The following is a 22,330-nucleotide window of genomic DNA, read 5'->3' on the forward strand; positions in this document are numbered from 1 at the left end:
TCTTCAGGTGCAAGTCTTGCATCTGAAGAAGTGAGGTTCTTACCCACGAAAGCTTATGCTCCCAATACTTCTGTTAGTCTCAAAGGTGCCACAGGACCCTCTGTTGCTTTTTACAGATTCAGACTAACACGGCTACCCCTCTGATACTTTGAAAGTTGATGATGGTCCACAAACATGACAGAGTTTCCAAAAGCAAAAGTGTGGTGTGTCCCCCCAGCTTTAGTTATGTACTAATTTCAGAGTGATGATTTTTTTTAACTCCACTGCGTACACATCATAACATATAGTTTAATATACTGATGATCTTACTTTACTAAAGTAAAGGCTTGGAAGGATTAGTTTTTTGTCGCTAAATGTTAGTAAACATCAATTTCACTGTATACACACAAACCGACAAGAAAATATTTCCATCTGTGATCATCAAAATTTACAGATAGGCAAAGCAAGAAGCATTTTTCTTTAGAACTTATTAGAGTTTGATTTAAGGATATTTACTTCATATATTTTGACACGATGTTGACAACTTGTGTTTTACCCATTATGGAGCTTTAACTTTTTGAATTTCAGCATCTACTGTCCTTATATAATTATTGTCTAGTCCCCCCAATGATGAAAATACAAATAAAAGCTTAAAACCAATAATTAGCACAGCTGTGAAAAATTAAATTGATTAAAATAGAAAAAATGGTTAAACAAACATTGATATTTGTTGAAATTATTAAAAAAACAAAAACAAAAAATAGAATTCTGCCAAACCTAGATATAGTACTGAGAAAGGGTAAGTGTCAAGATGTTGTAGTGTAACTTGACTTTTTCCAGAAGGGGGTAAAACAGCTAACGTTTATCCAAAAATCTTACCAAAATGACTTCAGTATGGTAGGCTACTTGAAAGCCCGCAACCTCTGTAGCAATAAGTAAGTAGAATAGCTGTTTATTTTACAGACCTACCTATCTTGTTTTGAACACTTTTAGTGAAAAAAATAGCATTCTATTCTGTGTCTGAACTGACATTTTTCTAAGTCCGTTAAGGACACGCTTTACATCTTTTTAAAGAGTTCAAACCGAACAATTCAGAATATCTGCACTCTGACCTCTGATTGTACTGATACAAGGATTGCTTTGATCTACAGAATAAATATTGAATTTTGGTGTAGGCTTCCCCATCACAGACTGACTGCTAGAGTTTTCAGTGTGTCCAGGAAGGTTAATTAAAGTTAACCAATCAAAATTCCTCAATAGTCTTAAATGACTTAAACTCTGATTATATTGGATTTTTTTTGTTTTCTCAGAAAAAAATGTATGGATTAATTTGCTTTTGTAGTAGAATTGCATGGATGTCATGTGGCTGAAGGATTAAGTCCTTTTATTTTTAAAACAGTTGCTAGGGTGTTTTAAACCCTTCCTTTTTATCCCTGTTTCCTGTTTTTTGTTTGTTTTTACAACAGCAAAACAAAAAAATAACATTTTATTCACTTTTAAAGGGGAATCTATTTGTCTTCAAAGTTGACATGGAAAAATAAGAAATTGTAGTTCTTCTTCTAGTTTGGAGTCAGAGGGAAATTTCCAGATATTATTGAGCATTAGGAATGTAAACAGTGATAATAGTTTGGGTTTTTTTCCTTGAAAGCCTTATTTTAAATAAAATTGAAATATTTCATTATTGGAGTAATAATCTCTGGCAAACAAACGCTGTTCATTTCTGTCAAGAAGCAAAAAGAAATCCACTGTTTTCCCTGCGAAAGTATTGCTTGTACATGCGGCTATGCAACTAGATCATGTTTATCTTTTTTTTTTACTCTTTCTCTTTGCAGAGTATTGGAAAAGGGTCCTTGTGGTGTATAGACCCAGAATATAGACAAAATCTCATTCAGGCTTTGAAAAAGACACCCTATCATCCATATTCACATGTGTTCAATACACCTCCCACATCTCCTCAGGCATATCAAAGGTAAGAAAACTAGAACACCTTTTGTAACGACTATTATTTCTATTGAGCTGTACTTCTTGGATAAGACAGTAAACATAACTAATCACAATAGTTATGACAATATGGTAGTGAACAAAATATTGAAGTATAATGGTCAAATCCTTTACTTAATCTACAGTATTCCTTACCCTCTTGATCTCTTGGATGATGGCAACATGTTGATCCTAGTAAATCCATAGACTGGAAGAAGTAGTGTTTCCATGGCTAATTTATAACATTTCTTAGCAAAAGCAAAATGTAAAATGAACACATGCAAAAGCAAATGGGAAGCTTTAAAATATCAGTTTGTCCTGTTTCAGTAGATAAAAATATCTGACTCTAGCAAGCAGGGTGCTAGTGAATTATTTTTCTCTTGAGCTTGATTGAGTAGTCTTTTAAGACTGTGTTGTCAATGCAACTGTCAAGTCTCCATGTAAACCCTACATCTGGTGATTTAAAACTCTTTTTGTTGTGGTTACTACGTGCTCTGTAGGTGAGTGCGTGTGCTTGCATTTATCTCAAAGCTGTGCAGTGGAGAACAATAGGGGCTTTCATTCTCACATAGTAATGAAATAGGTGTGTTTATCTGACCATTGCTTAGAAGTGAAGTGTTAGCTGCTAGGAGAGAGCATTTAAGATTGTGACCCACAAAGGAGAGAAGTAAATATCTGGTTCTCAATAGATCTGCTTCCTTTTAACTGCTAATATAGAATCTACATTTTAAAATGTTCTAGCAAATCTTGGTTTGATCAGAAATACCTTTTTGTCACTCAGACCTCATGAAATGCATGTATTAAACCCCATAAAATCAACAGGAATTTTTGTCTGACTTTAGAAGAATGCCTGCTACTAGCCCTCTGGATTAATGAGTGATTTTGATGGTTTTTGTCTTTTCAGCATACTCTTTTAAAAATATGAGTAATATTTGTCCTGCAAGGAGGTGGCGATGCACAAAATGATTTCTTTCAAGTAACGTTAATGAAGTTCTTGTGCATCTCTGCTGAGCAGTGCATTCCATCACATGGCCGGACAATCAATCTTCACTCAGAGATTGGGAGGAACAGCTGGGCTTTCGCAGGAGACTGCTGTATGTCTGCCCTTGCTAGGCGATTAGCGTGATGGTAACCATAGTAACTAGAATGTCTCCATAGCAACGCATAGCTGAGACAGGTGCAGTTGCATCACAAGGCTGTTTGTTGCCTGGCAAAAGGACAGGCCATTAGTACTCAGATATACACTGTTGCCTTGGTAACATAACCCTGCATAGCAACTACAGTTGGCTTAAAACTTTTTTTTTTTAAAATAAATGACATTGTACCTGTTTTTGTCTGTTTTCATATAAATCAACAGAATCATGCTATATGAGCTGACAGCTTGAGGTCATGTAGCTTTAGGAGATCAAATATAATGTGGGATTTTCTAAAGCAGTGGAGTAAAAATGGTAAAACTGCAGTGGAGGACCCAGTGCTTGTTAGAGTAACTTAAGGTTAACATTGGAGCTGTAAGTATCTTTTCTGCATTCACATACCACCCTCACCGTGAAAGAGGTTTTTCACTTTTCCTATGTCCCCTTGACCTTTTATCAAAAGCATCCACCATCCTGTATACTCTCAGATAGTTAAATAATTTGGATGGTTACATTAGAATGGCAGTTAAATAAATATTCAAATAAGCTTTCTTTATAGACCCGAGAAGACTTCATTAATGTATTTGTAAGTAGCAGAAACAGAGGGTAATCTATGCAGACGTGTTAAACATTTAAATAAGATTCTATGGAAAAGTAAAATTTTAATGCATAGAATTCTTCATCCAATGCAGTTGTAGAATCGGAGGGAGCTTGTTGAGTCATGTTAATCCCATTGGCAGAGAATGCTGTTTGCAATAGTTTGACAGGTTTTTCAGAAAGTGCTAATTATCAATTTGCAGAGCGCTACTCCAGAAAGGTTTTATTCTCCCCAATGCAGACTTTCTCAGAAATAAGACATTTGCAGTTTAAAGTTATTGTTTTTCTTGATTGAAAATCATTTTATGCACAAATATTTGAACTTCAGTATGACCCCCTCCTCAATATAACTGAAATCATAATATGTATATCTAGGTCTTATTAAAGTCAGTCTTCCCTTCAAATCTATGGGGCAGATCCCCAGGTGTATTGACAGCTTTATGCTGCTCCACTGGTATATGTTGGCTGCTGGAGCTGACTAAGAGCTTGTCTAGATTATGAAAATTTGCACCCGTTTGACTATGCTACTGTAGCTACACCAGTGCAATTTTCCCTCCTTTAGACAAGTCCTAACTTGTTCATAAAAGAATCTCCACAATCATAAAGGTAATCCTGCACTGGTGTACAACTAATCCAAGGGTTGTATAGCACGCACCTTGCTTGCTGCCAGGGTAGCAGGTACAGGGGTGTGATTATTAGAAAGGGAATGTGGTTGGGATCCCTCTACACTATGCAAACCTGTACATGCACTTCTGTCACTTGGTCTGAGGCAAGCCATTCTGACCTGTAACAAACAGCATGCTGCTAAATAAGTGTACAGATCAGCACCAGGATCAGGGCAAGAAAGTTGTGCTCCACACCTTTACTTTGTGCCTTTTTTTTTTTTTTTTTTGGTGACAATACACAAGAATTTGGCCATATATCTGCCGTGTGTGTGTGTGTGAGAGAGAGAGAAAACACTTTTAGAATTTACTTTGAGAGCATGATTTCTTCTGTTGATGTTAGTTTATATCTGGATCAACTTTCCAAGTTGATATGCTAAATGGGCATGGTGGGGGGGGGTGAAGAAGAAGGATTATAATATTACTGTATGTTAAGATCCAACAACTCAAAGGAAAACTTTCTTTCCTTTTGAAAACAATGAATTTAAAGCTTTTACAGTTCATGTGCTGTTGACCCTTTTACTACAGCATTAGGTTCTCCTGGTTTCATCTTATTAAGGCTGCATTATAAACAAATAATGTACTTCAATATGGTGTAAAAGCCTTTCAAAGAAAGAAGCGCTTCACCTCCCATTTCCCCCATTGAAATATCCAAACCTTCTCATGGTTCTTTTTAGCAGTGAAGTACTTCAATAGTTAAACTACCTCAAGGCTTAAGAAGAACTTAATCTTTTTGTGGTCTCTTAAAATGTTTACCACATTTATTACCACTCTTGTATTGTGAATTTGTTATGACATTATGATTTAAGGACAATACAAGGCTGAACTAGGGCATCATTGTATGCTGAATTAGTTTAACCATATACTGGTAATCACATAATTCTAGTCAAAATAGGAGATTGTTAACTACATTAGCTGTGTATGTATATGAAGTTTGAATATTCATTGTACAGCTAAAACATTTAGATGTGTGTGGGGGAGAAAATCTTGCATAAAGCTTTAGACTTGCGAGAAATCTTTTAAAAAGCTATCGATCGTCATCTGCAACATCACTTGACCAAAGTGGAACCTTGGAAAATTAGCAAAGGCCACATGTGGCCAAGCTCCATGGCAGCCTATAAACTTTGGGTGACTGCAGCCCACAATAAAGAGAAATTATGCTGCCTGAAATTAATAAGATACATCTGGAATGATTTATTTAACCTATATTAAAATGCCTTGTGGGGGGTGGATTAATAGAAGGAATTACAAGTTTTATAAGTGTCAGTTGGCAAGATCCCACAGAGGCAAATTGACCCACTGCCTGTCTCTTTTGGACGTTGCAAAGGAACAAATATATGACAGACCATTTGGTATCTCCATAAGAGGCTTGGAGACAAGTAGAGCAGGGAGATTCACTATCTATACTTGGGGTGGAGGGAATGCGTCATAACACATCTTCAGCCAGAAGCTTATTCAACACCACATAAATCTGTGAAATATTCTTCTAAAGAGAACCTAGTCATTTTAAGAGCTGACTTTGTTTTGCAATAGAATGTCCTGTGTTAAAGTTGTGGTACATAATACTATCTAGTACAGGAGCTATAAAGTGAACCCACACAGTTAGATGACTGGCTCAGTGTTAAAATAATATCATCCAGGATGAGAAAAATGGCCTAAGCCATGAAGTTTGAAGCCAAATTTCTATAAAGTTTTGGGCTTTTTGGATCCAGTGTTACGGTGGGCATCCATCAATATATGCAGATGACGTTAATGCAGGTAACAGCTATAATGTCTGTCCATCCCAGGGAAACCAGAGCCCACAGTGTTCTGAAATGGCACTGCTTCTTTCAAGATGGTAAGCCAAAAAAGTAGAATATGATGATGCTAAACATTTCATTTGAATATGCTTACTTAGGTTAAAAAAAATACCCCCACAACCTTCTATTTAATTTTTTCCTCATTTAAACTTTTGACTAAAATATCAAAGCATCTGAGATAAATTGGAAGGTCAAATTTGAAAAGTACATGTTCTAAAGAAAAGCTTCAAATTATTAAATTACTAAATAAATTGTTTAATAACTTAAGTTTAATCAATTTGTAGGCACCTAGAGAATAGTAGGATTTTAAGGAATAGTCAGCATGGATTTGTCAAGAACAAATCATGTCAAAGCAATCTAATTTCCTTCTTTGACAGGGTTACTGGCCTAGTGGATAGCGGGGAAGCAGTAGGCCTGACATATCTTGATTTTTATTAAGGCTTTTGATGCAGTCCTACATGACATTTTCATAAGCAAACTAAGGAAATATGGTCTAGATGGAATTTCTGTAAAGCGGGTGCAAGACTGGTTGAAAAACTATATACTCAGAGTAGTTATCAATAGTTGGCTATCAAACTGGGAAGGCGAATCTAGTGGGATCCTTCAGGAGTCAGTCCTGGGTCTGGTGCTGTTTGCTGTTTTCATTAATGACTTGGATAAATGAGTGGAGAGTACGCTTATAAAATTTGTGGAGGACACCAAGCTGAAAGGGGTTTCAAGCACTTTGGTAGACAGGATTAGAATTAAAAATGATCTTGACAAATTGGAGAATTGGTCTCAAATCAACAAGATTAAATTCAGTAAAGACAAGTGCAAAGTGCTACACTTAGGAAGCAAAAATCAAGCGCACAACTCAGTCCAAAAAAGGCTAATGTTCTGAGATGTGTTTGCAGGAGTGTCATATGTAAGACACAGGAGGTAAATGCCCACTGTACTCCGCATTCGTGAGGCCTCAGCTGGGATACTGTATCCAGTTCAGGAAAGCAGTGAATAAGAATCCAGAGGAGAGCAACAACATTAAAAGGTATAGAAAACCTGACCTATGAGGAAAGGTTTTTATTAAAAAAAAAAAAGTGAGGAAAAAACCCTTGAAGAGGGGACCTGATAAATCTTCACATATGTGCAGGGCTGTTATAAAGAGGGCAGTGATCAATTATTCTCTGTGTCCACCGAAGGCAGGACAAGAAGTAATGGTTTTCATCTGCAGTGAGGGAGATTTGGGTTAGATACTACGACAAACTTTCTAACTATAAGAGCATTTAAAATCTGGAATATAATTCCAAGGGAGGTTGTAGAATCCCCATCACTGGAGGTTTTTAAGAACAGGTTGGATAAAGACCTGGCATAGATGGTCTGGGTTTATTTGGTCCTCCTGCTTTAGCGCAGGAGTCTGGACTTGATGACATCCCAGGGTCCCTTTCCGCCCTACATTTCTATGAGTCTATGATTCTCGCCTATGTGTTGGGGAGTTTACTTTAGTCTAAGGTTTAAAATCTGTTACCTCTTAATATATTTAAAGTTTTTGTGACAGTAGCAACCCTGAATATATTTTTATAGACACAAACTCTGTTAACAGTAGCTTCTGTAAGTATATGCTCTGATATTTCATCATCATCATCGTGTATGTTGCTACTTCTGTCTTCGTTCTCTGTAGTGAACTATAGGTGTGATTACTGCTTCTGTTAATGCTTTGAGTAAATCTGCGGTGGATTTTTTTTTTCTTGAGTGTGTTGTATCAGGTCAGCTCTCAGTTATTCTTGGAGTATTAACTAAATTTGTTTTTCTAAAACTAATACACTCTTTATATAAAAAAGAATAAAGGTTAAGATTCTCTGTAAGATGAGGTTTATCCTTTTAGAAGAGATGGATATAGCACTATAAGGTTTTATGTAGTCACAGAAAAAGTATAAGATATAAGTGGGATAAGAAGTAACTTTAAAAAAAAATTCATTACAATCTGCCTAGTGACGCATACTAATTTGTATTTGCTAAATTGGTGGCAAATGTTGGTGCATCCTCTTCTAAGCTGCTGTGTGACTGGAGTGGGGAAAATTCTTCAAATATACGGATAGACTGTGTTACTTCGAACAAGGCTTTTGCACTCCCACACTCTACCTGTACCATGACTGATGGATAGTCTTCATCTGTTTAAAGGGATTCTGATGTGAAAAATAATTATGTAAAATCACTCCACCTTTCCTACAGAGCTGCTCTCTGCTGACTTTGTTGACTGGGGCTCCAATACCTGCTAAGACTTTTATACATATGCTTGACTTTAGGTGCTGACTAGTCCCATTGACTTCAGTATATTTATCAAAAGTATATCCTTGAATGAAGTGTTTAATTCAACTGCACTAATCAGGGACCTGAGAAATTTAAAATTTTGTGTGGTAGTGTTTGTTTTTTGTTTTTTTGTTTTGAACAAAATTGTTTTCCTCCTATTGCTATTTACTTCTCTGAAAAATGTAACAAACAACTTTAGAATTTGTAATCTCTCCTCCAGTAGGTGTCTTTTAATATTGATGTTTCTGATTAAAATGGCTTGGCTCTGCAAATACTGCTATTTTAACAAATAATTTGCTTTGAGTGCAAGTATTTTACAAATAGCAAGTAATAATCCAAGTACAAAGGATCACTTTCACTGCAACTAACAATACGTTTGGAGCTCATTGTATTAAAAACACTCAGTGAGGGGTGTGCGGCCTGAAAGGAGTATATTGTCTAATATCCATTTGGGGAGAGGTTGACTGTTATAAGCATATGATTAAGAGAAGCCAGGATTTTTTCTGATGCCATGTGTTGTGTTTAAAGTTTTTCCTCAGCAAATAATTATAATTTAGTGTCAATATTCTCCTATATAAACATCCCTTCCTTTACTTAATGAACAAACTGACCACAGCATGCTAGTGTTCACTCGTAAAAGCAGGTACTATTTCATTTAATATACAACATATTGTGGGTTGCTGGGTGATCAAACAAAGTGGCAACTGGTCAGAGTGCTAAATATACAGATGCTTAATTTTCTATTTTTTATAACAAAACTAAAGCTTGTTTTAACTTATATTGAGCATGTTAATATAGAAACGGTTACAGTTCCTGGATTTTAATAAAATAATTAGCTAGCAAGACCCACATCACTTGAGCCCCCGTGGTGAACAGCTAGTGGCTGTTAGTGTATCTTTATATTGCTAGTTCATTTGAACTTAAAAATAATAAACTATATAAAGTCTCCACATTATACTCTAGGCAAATACATGCAACCTTGTGTTCCTATTGCTGTCAGTCTTATCTCTCTCCAATAGTATTGTACACTTACCTATTGTCTTATTCTTGTTGAGATGGGAAGATTGCCCTTGTCCAAAGAATTTACTACATCTTATGTATGTATAGTGCTCAGCACAATGGGCCCCTGGGACTGATTTGGGAATGTCAGGGCACTGCTATAATAATAGCTGAATGTTACAACTGTAGTAAGAAAAATAGAGCAATTGCTTATCCCTAGACTGTGAACATTGCACATGGAAGAATAACTTTGGATGTTGCCAAAACAATTGTAACAAACTCAGAAGGGTTACTCTATTACAGTCACTCTCAACTTTTCCAGACTACTGTACCCCTATCAGGAGTCTTATTTGTCTTGCATAGCTCCAAGTTTCATCTCACTTAAAAACTACTTGCTTACAAAATCAGACATAAAAATATACATGTCACAGCACACTATTACTGACAAATTACTTAGTTTCTCATTTTTATCATATAATTATAAAATAAATCAATTGGAATATAAATATTGTACTTACATTTCAGTGTATAGTATATAGAGCAGTATAAACAAATCATTGTCTGTATGAAATTTTGGTTTGTACTGACTTCGCTAGTGCTTTTTATGTAGCCTGTTATAAAACTAGGCAAATATCTCAATGAGTTGAAGTACCCCCTGGAAGATTTCTGTGTATCCCCAGGTGTATGTGTACCTCTGGTTGAGAATCACTGCTCTAATACACCTTATAGTTGCTTTCTCCTGCTCTGTGCTCTCATGCCTTGGAGAATGTAAGTTGTACTTGTTTGTTTTCACATCAACTAAATGGGAAATTGGTGTAAGCCATGCACATTTACCACTAACACCTATTTTAGGACTACAAGTGATGTTACTGCTGAATTTGACCCGGACACTTCCATGGGAAATAAACCTGCTTACATCAGGTCTGAATTTGACCAACAGTATGTACAAGAGGTAAAATCTACATAGATCCAAAAGATCATTCAGCCACTTAACTAACTTCTCTTTGCACTATGCTGGGTTTTTTTTGTCACCCTTCCATTTATAGTCGTCTTATAACAAATACTTTGTTGTCATAGCAATACTTTTCCAAGCAGAAGATCCATCAAAATAGCTTTCCTTCAGATTTGTTAGTTGCAGCCATGGAGTTAAATTTCATTTGTTCTTAGTATAGCCTTAATCTTTAAGGCTTATTTGGAATAAATATAGCTCCAACTATTCTGAAAATCTTAAAAAGTGAGAAAACCATAGTTGTCTCTCCAGTAGTGTGTGAGGTTTGTTTTCTTGTAAAATTTAGGTATTTTTGTAGTACAATATTCCTCTTTATCTAAATGTTTGTATTTTAATATATGAAAGTTTTTAAAGAAAGGTACATCAAGTATTTCTAGGTAGAAAAAGTTTATAAAACATATAGACCCTTCTCCCTTTTACACATTACAAGCAGCCCTTTAGAAGCACTGGAAACTTCAAATATGTGAATAACCATTGGGTGCAATAAAAGATATCCTTCCTCCCTAGGATGACAATTCTATACATTGGTTCTGAAGATCTAATGGCCTTCTGTGTTCAGTGTTTGAATAAAGTAAGACCGTCACCTCAATACTCAAGAGAGTCTTTACATTGTAACATTACAATGGGTCTGGCTACTGAACATTACATATAGATCAGGGGTGTCAAACTCAATTGCACAGGGGGCCAAAACTCAAAACTCGCGGGCCGAACAGTATAACCATTTATTTAACAGACTAAATATTTATGTTTTTTAACCATTAATATGAACCAAAATACAGGATATCATTCCAAAATAAATACATTTCAACTTAAAATATTTTGCTCTTCATAAAAAAATATCCTGTCAATACAATACATTCAAAATCTGTACATGCTGGAATATTAAAAAATCTGAAAATATAAATAAAAAATTGAATTTAAAGCAAAAGTATAATCATAACAAATCATAACATTCCATTTTCTTGTCCTATTTAGTCAGAGCCTGATACTTGGAGTCTTTTCTTTGCAACAAGTTCGTTTATGTTTGGGGTTAGGTTCTGTGTTGTGAAGATTCTCAGGATCGATTGCAGGTGTTCATCAGTGAGGCGACTCCTGTGTGACGTTTTGTTAATTTTCATCACAGAGAACAGCTGCTCGCACAGATATGTGCTGCCAAACATGGACAGGATTCGAGCCGCATGTTGGCGGAGCTGCGGCATCGCTTCAGGAATGAAGCGAGTGAACTGTGCTGGCCCCGCAGTGTCGTACTTTGCCTTCAGTGTCCCGTTACATTGCAGTTCTATCAGCTCCATCTGCATTTCTACAGGTGCGGTTTCCACATCGACTGCAAATGGGTTGCGAAGCAGCTCGAAGTTACTTTTCTGTGCCTCAAAGTCACTGAAGCGCCGTGCGAACGCAGCGCGCTGAGTTTTTCAGCAAAGGTGGCATTTGGGAAAACTGTGGCACTTTCTTGGTTCCGTATTACTTGGCAACAGGGAAAGTGAGACAGGTTGCATTGGTGCATTTGTGTCTCCCATAAGCGCAGCTTCACTTGAAATGCCTTCACTGCATCATGCATATCGGTTATTATGTGCTCCCGTCCCTGGAGTTGAAGGTTTAAAGCGCTAAGATGCGACATTATGTCAGCCAGGAACGCCAACTCACATTTCCACTTTTCATCCCGCAGAACTGTGCAGTCTTTCCCCTTACTGTCCATGAACTGGCAGATTTCCTCTCGCAGCTCAAAGTGTCTTTTGAGAACTTTTCCCCGACTTAGCCACCGGACCTCCGTATGATATGGCATATCGCCAAACTCGCTATCTATTTCCCGCAGAAAAGACTGGAATTGGCGGTGATTTAAACCGTGGGCTCTGATAAAGTTGACGGTTTGTGTTACAGTGTTCATCACATGATCCATTTTTAGGACTTTAGCACTCAGCGATTCCTGGTGTATGATGCAGTGATACACTGTCAACTCACCGGCACAGTTCTCCTCCCGCATCTTTGAGCGCATCCTTCCCACCAGTCCATTTTTTTCACCACACATAGCAGGTGCGCCATCTGTTGTAAGTCCAACGAGTTTTTCCCACGGCAGTTTCATGTCGGTTACACTTTGAAATACATTTCCAAAGATGTCTTCTCCTTTCGTTGTCCCGTGCATCGATTTAATGTCCAGTATTTCCTCTGTTACGCACAAATTGGAATCCACACCACGGATAAATATCGCCAGCTGTGCAGTGTCAGTCGCGTCAGTAGTTTCATCCACGGCAAGGGAGTATGCAACAAAATCTTTTGCTCTTTCAATCAACTGTGTTTTCAAATCAGTCGCCATCTCACAAACCCGATTAGCAACAGTGTTTCTGCTGAGGCTTACATTTGCAAACGCTCGCGTTTTATCTGGACAAAGGACGTCGCACACTTTCATCATACAATTCTTTACGAATTCCCCCTCGGTAAACGGCCATCCTGATTTGGCGATCTCTTCGGCCACAATGAAACTTGCTTTCACAGCAGCTTCACTTTGTGATTTTGCTTTGGTGAAAAACGTCTGCTGGGATGTCAAATTCTTCTTCAACTCCTCTACCTTTTGTAGCTTCTGTCCTGCGCTCAGGTTTTTGAATTTGTTCTCATGTTTCGTCTCGTAGTGCCGTCTTAGGTTATACTCCTTCATTACAGCGATATTACTCCCGCAAAGGAGACACACTGGTTTACCTGCAATTTCAGTAAACATATACTCATTCTCCCACCGGCTTTGAAAGCCTCGGTTTTCAGAATCAATTTTTCTCTTGGCCATTGTTGGGGTCTAGCTTTGATTTGATATTAGCGTTGTATACATCAACAGACCGCGAACTTGAACCGCGGCTTGCCGTTGGCGGCAATTGCACTGCATCATGGGATTTGTAGTGTGTGTTATTGGGGCGTCATATCACAGGGCCATTAAAAACAGATATATAAAACGATTTCGCGGGCCGGATATAATTGTATGGCGGGCCGGATGTGGCCCGCGGGCCTTGAGTTTGACACATGTGATATAGATGATAATCTGTCCATAATTAGGGTTGAAAACAGAATTCATTACAACAGTTGTTCTCAAACGTTTGTACTGGTGACCCCTTTCACATAGCAAGCCTCAGAGTCCGACCCCCCCTTATAAATTAAAATAACTTTTTTATATATTTAACACCATTATAAATGCTGGAGGCAAAGCAGGGTTTGGGTTGGAGGCTGACAGCTCACGACTCCCATGTAAAAACCTCGTGACCCCCTGAGGGGTCCCGACCCCCAGTTTGAGAACCCCTGCATTACAACCCCTGTTTTTAGCCCTCTGTATGTTTTCGTCTAGCAGAACTTGGTTTGGCATGGAAGGTGCCAGGTGTATTCTTAAGACTAAGAAGAATCCATTTTGCAATACTACTTTCTCTAGTTGCAGAGAGTGGGTTTTTGTTTGTTTGTTTATCCTTATTTGGATTTTAGATGTCTGATGATTTTGTCTGAGTATTTCAAGACTGTTTTTTTCTAGCGAAATTTCCTTAGAAACTTGTGCTTAAGCTAAATTTGAAGAAAGTAGGTTATAATTAAATTATTACTGATTGTCTCTGTAAAGGTTTTTATAAAGTCATTCATCATAGTGGTATCTGAGTGTGTATCTTATCCAATCTTTAGGGTGAATACATTTTTTTTCCCTATGGTGGCTGGAAGCTCTTTGTACAGCACTTAGTACAGTGGGGTCCTGGCCCATGAGTGGGGCTTCTAAACACTTTATAGATATACAGATAATACTAATAGATGCATCATAGAACATTAAGATGGCCCTTCTATATTTCACAATTACGGCTGGTTGGAAAAACTGTGACAGAATCACTTTCCATTGAAATAAAAAAAAGTGTTGCAAAATTGTGTTGATTTTGCCAAAATTTTGTTTTGAAGAAAAACGGTGGCGGGAGGAAGGTTGTCCACGTGGCCTGATAAGTGCTTTATAAAAGTCTGATGATATTTTTTGAATAAAATTAAAGGTGGACGATTCAAAACTGAACTTTTCTGTGCCATGTGTGTCCTAAGACAATGGAATTTGCTGCCACTGGGAATTATTGAGGCCAAGAAATTAGCAAGATTGAAAAAGGCATTTTGTCTTGGTATGGATAAACTATATAATATCCAGAATTGTAATAGTTAATACTGACACATTTTGGAAGGGATACTAAACCTCATACTTCGGGATTGAGACAAGATCGCTAAATATTAGAGATTAGGATGTGACCTAAAATGGGGGCAGATTAGCCCAGCAGGTTTTTTTTGCAGCCACGACAGCTCTCTGTGTAGTGATTCTGGCGGGGCGGGGGAAAAGCAGCAGCCCCTCCCCTCCCTGTTGCTCCTGGATGCACTGCCTTGGTGTTTGCTAGTGCTGCCAGCAAGGGTTGGCACCCTGCCCCGCCTCTGGAGACACATGGGGCACAACGCCAGAGGAATGCAGGTGGCTGGTGGGTTCCCAATCCACCTTCCTGGGGGTGGTGGAGCCTGGGCTTGGGTTTCAGTGGTGGGTCGTTGGGCTCCAGTTGTGGGGCTTTAAGCTTCAGCCTTAGGGTGGGGTTCCCCACCCACCCCTTCATTGCCCCGGCCCCACTGCCTTCCCCCAACCCAATGCTCCAACCTCCCTTCTGCAGCCTCACGCCCTAGGGGGAGGGATAGTTCAGTGGTTTGAGCATTGGTCTGCTAAACCCAGGGTTATGAGTTCAATCCTTGAGGGATTGTGGGCAAAAAATCAGTACTTGGTCCTGCTAGTAAAGGCAGGGGGCTGGACTCAATGGCCTTTTGGGGTCCTTTCCAGTTCTATGAAATATTTAAATATTAAAAAAAAAACAAGGCCCTTCTTGCCTCTTGACCACAGCACCACCCCCGACCACTGGACTGTGGGCAGTAGCCCCCTGTAAGGCCAGCCCTCTGGTTAAATCCCCCCAAATATAGAAGTTAAACTATGCAGTTTAAGTCTAGTAAAGAATAGAGATAAGTGTGCATTATTTTTAATTGAGTCTACAAAACAAAAAACAAACAAAAATACTTATATAAATTGCAATGATTTGGATGTGTATATTTATTTGTTTTTCCTAAAGTTAATTAAGTATTTTAGGAAAAAGTGTCAGAGCAGCCACCAGCAAGAGTTTGTGTCTGCACTCTGAGGCCACCAAAATTTTTTTTGTGAGAACCCCTGGAATAGCCCATGTCTAACAATGGTGAGGTTTTTATGCCTTCCTCTGAACCACCTGGTGCCAGCCACTGAGAGACAGGATACTGGAATATATGGACTGGTCTGATCCAGTCTGGATATTCTTATGTTCCTATACTCCTTTGTTCTCTGTTACCGGTGTTCCCTTTTATTGGCTTTCCATGAACATTCTGCTGAGGAAACATTTGTTCCCGAGAACATTTTACAAGAATACTTGTGCAATATGTCTTCACCTGAATGTTTGTGCCAGATATGTTCATGGGGCCATTTAAAAAGCTGCCTTTTGTGAGTAGAGAGCAAAAATTGTACTGTGTGGTGAAAGTGACTTATGTACAGTGCAAAACAGCAAATATTTGAAGCTGTAGTCATGGTGAATAGTTTACAAGAAACCCATAGGCTGAAGTATGTTTGCATAACCCATTTGATTAGCAAACAAATTAGTAAAACTCACTTTGTTCGCGGATAATCTGTGAACAGAGAAAGAGGCTAAATTCGAATAAGCCTTTTGTAGTGAATAATTCTTCTGGCTTTGCTCCTAATAGTGAGATCTGTTAGACTATGAATATATTTTTTTCATAGGGGAAGTGAAGGAAACCCTATTGCTCCAGAAATTTTAAATTAAACTGGAGAAAATAGTGTAAATGCCTAGTCTACTCAAGCAGAGGTATGGAGGAAATTGCCTAAGATGTTTTTTCTTTTTTTCTTCTGGTTCAGCCATTATCCATTCCATTTTTTTAAATCACCAAAACCTCCTTTTTACACTTAAATGTACTCCTGAATTACGTATCTTAACTAGTTAGGACTAGCCTTAAAATTTTCAATGTGTCACAGTCCATGCCGCTCTCTAATAAAAATTTAAATACATCTTGCTAGGCTTGCTGCAATGTGATGGTAATTTTCAGTTGGTTTGGTTTTTGTGTCAGTCTCCCGCGGCATGTAAGACATCATTTGTTTGGGAACCTTTAAGATTGCTATGAAGAGTTTATTCATAAAAGGGGACAATTGTCCTGAATTACACTTTTGCACTCTGACAAAGCAACTGGGTAGCCAACATTTTATTGGTTAGTTTAGCATTTGGGATTAAATCCACAAGATACCACTTTACTGGCTAAAGCTACAAACAAATCTGATCACTACCTCCAGTTGTTATGCATATTAAACTCATTTAATTTATTGGTGGGTTCTGGATGTAATATGTAATATGATTGTCCCTATGAAAGTAAGTTTAGTTTTTGTTGACATACACCCTTCACTTTGAGTTAGACTTGGAGCTCTTTCTAGAAAACAGGCTGTCTTTCAAACAGAAGTTATTGGCCTGTTGCAGAAATTTAGGTGAGTTTCAGTGGCCTGTGTAATGGTCTCTCTTGTCCCTTAAAATAAAACTGTTACTCTATATGCCTAAATTGTTGGGGGCGGTGAGGGGCAGGGAATCAAACCTGGAAGTGGCTGCCCAGGGAACTAGCGAAAACTGATTGTCCAGTACAGACAAAGTTGCTAAAACGTATGGTGATATTTTAAACCCTCCATTAGGCCAAGGAGTTACTGGCTGGAGTTAGTCCTGGATGAAAGCTTTTGTTAAGAGTAAATGACAGTATTTCTAGTGTTAGTTTTCTTTTAGTTGTAGTAGTGAATTTGGATTTAATCTGGATTAGCAAGTAGAACAAAAATGTGAACAACAAAAATTGCCTTTATTTATATATCTCTTTCCTGAAAGTGTGTATTTTTTTTGGTGTTCCCCCCTACCAGCTGCCTAATCACAAGCAAAATTCGTAGCAGTTCACTAAATCTAGTATTTTAAGTCTCTCTTAATTGATACTTAGTCTATATGAAAGTGCCCCTTTGGTTAGTTGCTTTGCATATGAAAGATAAGCAAAACCAGTTTTCTCGGGAGATGACAAAATAAATAAAACAAGTAATTAAAGTTAGATCATTGTCTAAACTTAAGGGAATTAACAACAAACAAAGCTGCAGGAGCAGGGAGTTTTTGTTTTTCAGATTTTGCTTGTAAGTATAATGTTGAAGTGTTTCTATAAAATGCTGTTTTTACATAATTCTATGATATTTAATAGGGCACAGTCAAATGGCTTATTAGAGCAATGTGGACCTTTTGTTACAGCACACATGCTGCTGTTGGCTTCAAACACTGAAAATAATGCACAATTTCCAGCACTGGTCCTTCTCCATTTCCTCAAAGATGCTGCCATCGGTGCCCCATATTGAAATGGGATCCACATCATAGTTTGTAGATCTCACTAAAGATGTAGGATCAGATTTTCAAGGGTTTGGTTCCCATTTAGTGACACCTGATGGGAACTGTTGGGCCCTGAAAATCTTCCCCTAGAAGGTGCTGGGTTTGAGCTCTTTTTAAACTGATTCAATCTGTTCCACAAAACGGGTTGTTTTTGTTCTCATTGATTAGCCAGAGGGTATAATTTTCAAAAGTTCCTAGGTGACTTAGTCATGAAAGTCAATAAGATTTATGTTCCTAAATCACATAGAGACACTTTAAAAATTTTATCCAGAGCCTAAATATGGAGGTAGGGAGAAAGGAATTAGAGTCTCTGTGTTAGGGCTGGTCTACATTGGGGAGCGGGTCGATGTAAGATACGCAACTTCAGCTACGGGAATATTTTGACTTACCTCGGGTCCTCACAGCGCGGGATCGACGGCCGCAGCTCCCCCGTCGACTCCGCTACCGCCGCTCGTCCTGGTGGAGTTCCAGAGTCGATGGGAGCACGTTCGGGTATCGATATATCGCGTCTTGTCTAGACGCGATATATTGATCCCCGATAGATTGATTACTACCCGCCAATTCGGCGGGTAGTCTGGATGTATCCTTAGCTAAACATGGTACTCCACATAAGGGACTCCAGCAGGAAAAGCGGAGGTTGGGGTATTCACTTGTACACTAGACTGGAAAGGGTTAATGAGGCTGAGAAGGGACCAGTTAACCAGGTAGGCCACACCTGAGGGGAATTAGGTGGCCTAAGCAACCCCTGATTGGTGGTGGAGCCCAGTGGAAAAGGCACAGGCAGGGCTGATATAAAGCCAGGCAGTTAGCAGCAGAGAAGGGCTGCATTGAGAAAGTCTGGGTATCAGAGAGGGAAAGGCAGAAACCCAAGGGGAGAGTAGAAACCCCAGGGATCCAAGCCCTGAAGGAAAGGTTTACCCAGAAGGGTAGTGGAGTGGAAGTCTGAGAGAGGCGGATTAGGAAAAGGTTCCGGGAAATGACAACCAGGTGGGACACTGTAGACCTTGTCCATTGATTAGAGGGTCCCTGAGCTGGAACTCAAAGTAGAGAGTGGGCCTGGGTCCCCTACCAGCCACTAGGGAAGTGACACTGTCAGGGCAGTGGATTTGGAGACTGCCTAGGATGGTTTGTCCTGTGAGACTTTGATACCGTCAGGAGGAGATAACACACAGTGACCTGGCTGGAGGGCGAAGCCATGAAAAGAGAGCAGCCAAGCCACGAAGAGAGAACACCCCATGTCCCAGAGAGGGAGAACGGGGCACCGGGGATGCAAACAAGCAACAGAATGGGGCGTCAGACCTGGAAGGAGCTAATCCCTGGAGCAGCCGGGAGGAAGCCCCCAGTGGTGAAAGTATCCAGTGACCATTGGTGATCAGAATCTACATAGGGACCATCGACAGAAAGCCACATCTTCTTACTAGAGGTCTGCTCAGGCCAAATTTTTAGGCCAAACCCAAGCTCAAGAGGGTTGAGTCATTTTATGACCTGATCTTTTCCCCCCTCCCCCGAACCAGAGTCATTGCCACCTCCTACCCATGCACCAACTCTCCTCATCCTGCCTGTGGGATCAGTGTGGCGATGGCTGCATGCACTGGCAGCTGCATGCCCTGCTCCTGCCACCCGCCACCTCTTGTTGAGCCATGTACACTGTCAGGGCCAGCTCCAGGGTTTTGGCCGCCCAAGCAGCCAAAAAACAAAAAAAAACAAAAAACAAAAAAAAAGCCGCGATCGCGATCTGCGGCGCTAATTCGGCGGGAGGTCCTTTGCTCCCAGTGGGAGTGAGGGACAGTCCGCCGAATACCTGGACATGCCGCCCCTCTCCAGAGCGGCCGCCCCAAGCACCTGCTTGCCAGGCTGGTGCCTGGAGCCGGCCCTGTGCACTGTGGAACGAGAGGCGCTGTGCCTCCGGGTCAGTCGGCGCACTCACTCAGTCAGCAGCAGGAGTGCTGCTGTAGTGCTGACCCTGCAGGTGGGAGGAGGAGAGCCAACCCAAGCCTGAGAGGATCTGTTTGTTTTCTTACCCGACCTGACCCGATTTGTATTCAGGTTCTGTTGGTCAGGTAGCAGGGCTCTGGTTCTGACTTAGAGCTGGGATCAAGACCTAGATTGGCTGTGAATGGCCAAGATGGCCTTTGTAGATGGGAGTTTTCCAATGCAGAAAAGCTATTTCTGTTCGGTTGCTGGCTGGGTAATGGTCACCTCTGATATGGCTTCAGTGACCGAAGTAATTTGTTCCTTCTTGGCACCTACCTGAAAATACAGTCATTAGCTAAAGGCTAGAAAGCAGTTTTTTAAAAGCTCTTTTTTTTATATTCACCAGGAATTGAACTCTAAATATTTAATAAATTAAGACTCTTCCCCATACTGCTTAGATTCTGTCACACCAATAATTCCTTTAAACTGTCTTGTGTCTACTACTCTCAAAGGTTTCTAGGACAGTTTATGTTGCTTTCCATTCTCTTAATTACCAAGTCAAACTTTAGAACAATCTGTGTGTGTGTTTTCATTAGTCTCCGTCAGCCATTCTAAGAATATGTGCACAGAGGTTTGGAAAAATGCACAGGCATGCAGTGCCCCTCACCCGACTCAGCACTGCGTGTGCTGCGCATGCAGATCACTGGCTAAATTTTTTTGAACCCCTGTATCAACAGTTAAGTGATTCTTTAGCTCTACAAAATCTTGCTGCTCAAGCTGTGAGATTTAAAGACAAAATGCTTCCTGCTAATTATTAACAGTTACTCTGTAAGAACAGATTCATTATAGGGGCACTGAACTCTGGCACGCTGCCCTTTTCAGCACCTGAACAATGCGAGGGGGGGAGGGAGGGGAATAGCAAGAGAAACTGGAGTGCTTGCACCAATTAGTCCTGAGATTACTAAAAGAGGATTGCAATTTCAAGGCCAAAAAAGAGTAGGGAGTGGGTAAAAGGATTTGAAATGAGATTATAGGACCTAAAAGCGCCTTTCTTTTGTTAGGGAAATAATTCAACAGTTTTGCTCAAGCCTGTGAGACAATCCAGTTTAGGGACTGAAGCGGGAGATCGATGTCCTGTTGCTTTTGAGATCCTTAAAAGAAAAAAAAAAAGGAAAAAAAACCCCCAAAACCTAAGTTGATCCCCGGTTGCATTTGTAATGCTTCCTACACAAAGTGCTTCCAACAAACAGAAACATGGAGGAACACTCTGCCCATCAAAGGGGGTGCTGTTTTTAAAGGAAGCTTTACTTAGATTTCTTAAGAGAAGCCAAGATTGTACTTCATGAAGGAAAATGTATTAAACTTTCTCACTTTCTTGGGAAGAACTGTGTTAATGGTGGTTACTAGATGTATGTCTACACCATAGGTGCCAACTCCATGGGTGCTATGGTAAAAAATAGTGGGTGTTCAGCACCCACTGGCAGCCTCGCAGATCAGCTCGTCCCCCGCACCTCCAGCGCCTGCCGCGATCAGCTCTTTAGCAGTGTGCAGGAGGTGCTGTGGGGGCAGGGGAGGAGCTGGGGCTGGAAGAGGTGGGGCAGGGAGTGAGCAGGAAGGTGTCAATAGGGTTTTAATGCAAACAGTGAGAACTTGTATAGGTCAAGAAGTATTAAGCTCTTGTTCTTGTGCAATATGTGGGAGAAGCCAACTTTGTTTAATAAAAATTTAGCTGTAAAGAGCCCCCTACTGAGGTGTTAAAGGTGCTACACAATGACTATAAACATTCTAAAGCACAATGCATAATAAAAAACAAAATAATTCAACACAGGAGGGGGGAGTGTGTGTGGGGGGGGGGGGGGGGAGAAGAGACTGTAACAAATATAGGCAGTCTGGGGTAATAAAAAAAAATCTCTTAGTAATGGGGTGGAGATGGGGCAGGGAGATGTTTGAAAGGCGGAAAGGATGAACTGAGGTGGTATTTCAAGGGCAGTTCTTTCCATCTGCCAAGACCTGTTGTGGCTAGGGAATAATTTCCATACTATAAAACTTTGGCACAGCTAAGGCACAATTTCTACTGACTTGTATTACAGTGGTGGAATCTCAAAAAGTGTCCGACTGCATGTAGTGGTTGGAGTGAGGCTTGGAGAAGGTCCCTAATACAGTTAGGTGGCTGCCTGAATTGTTCAGAGTTCCCAATGCTAATACTCACTACCTTCTCATTCAACACTTGAAAGAATGCACTGATTTTGGAAACTCCAGTAGTGTCCCAAATATGGTACTGTGAAAAAGAGAGAGAGCCTACCTCTTAACTCTCATTTTATTTTACTTTTAAATGGCATATGGCAAAGGGCAGTTTGTTTCCAATTTTTTCCAATACATATGAAGTATCGTTTGTAGTAAATCAGTGGTCCCCAAACTTTTTATATTGTGCCCCCCCGCCCGTAATATAATCTGTCCACTTTCCCACCCCCTGGGAGCGGGAGCCGCAGCTAGTGCCTCGGCTGGAGGTAGGGTTGGGGCTGGA

The 22,330-nt window shown here is 39.8% G+C and overlaps 1 protein-coding gene across 7 annotated transcripts in view; it reads left to right on the forward strand.

Annotated features, from left to right (window-relative positions):
• FOXN3 (forkhead box N3) overlaps positions 1–22,330 on the forward strand; it is a 300,577-nt gene that overhangs the window by 162,717 nt on the left and 115,530 nt on the right. For all 7 annotated transcript variants that reach the window (XM_034768119.1, XM_034768118.1, XM_034768120.1 and 4 more), the window contains one exon: positions 1,812–1,948. In XM_034768119.1, the coding sequence (XP_034624010.1) occupies positions 1,812–1,948 (137 nt within the window). The remainder of the gene's footprint in view (positions 1–1,811; positions 1,949–22,330) is intronic.

The sequence above is a fragment of the Trachemys scripta genome, chromosome 4 (assembly GCF_013100865.1).
Source record: "Trachemys scripta elegans isolate TJP31775 chromosome 4, CAS_Tse_1.0, whole genome shotgun sequence".
NCBI lineage: Eukaryota > Metazoa > Chordata > Testudines > Emydidae > Trachemys > Trachemys scripta.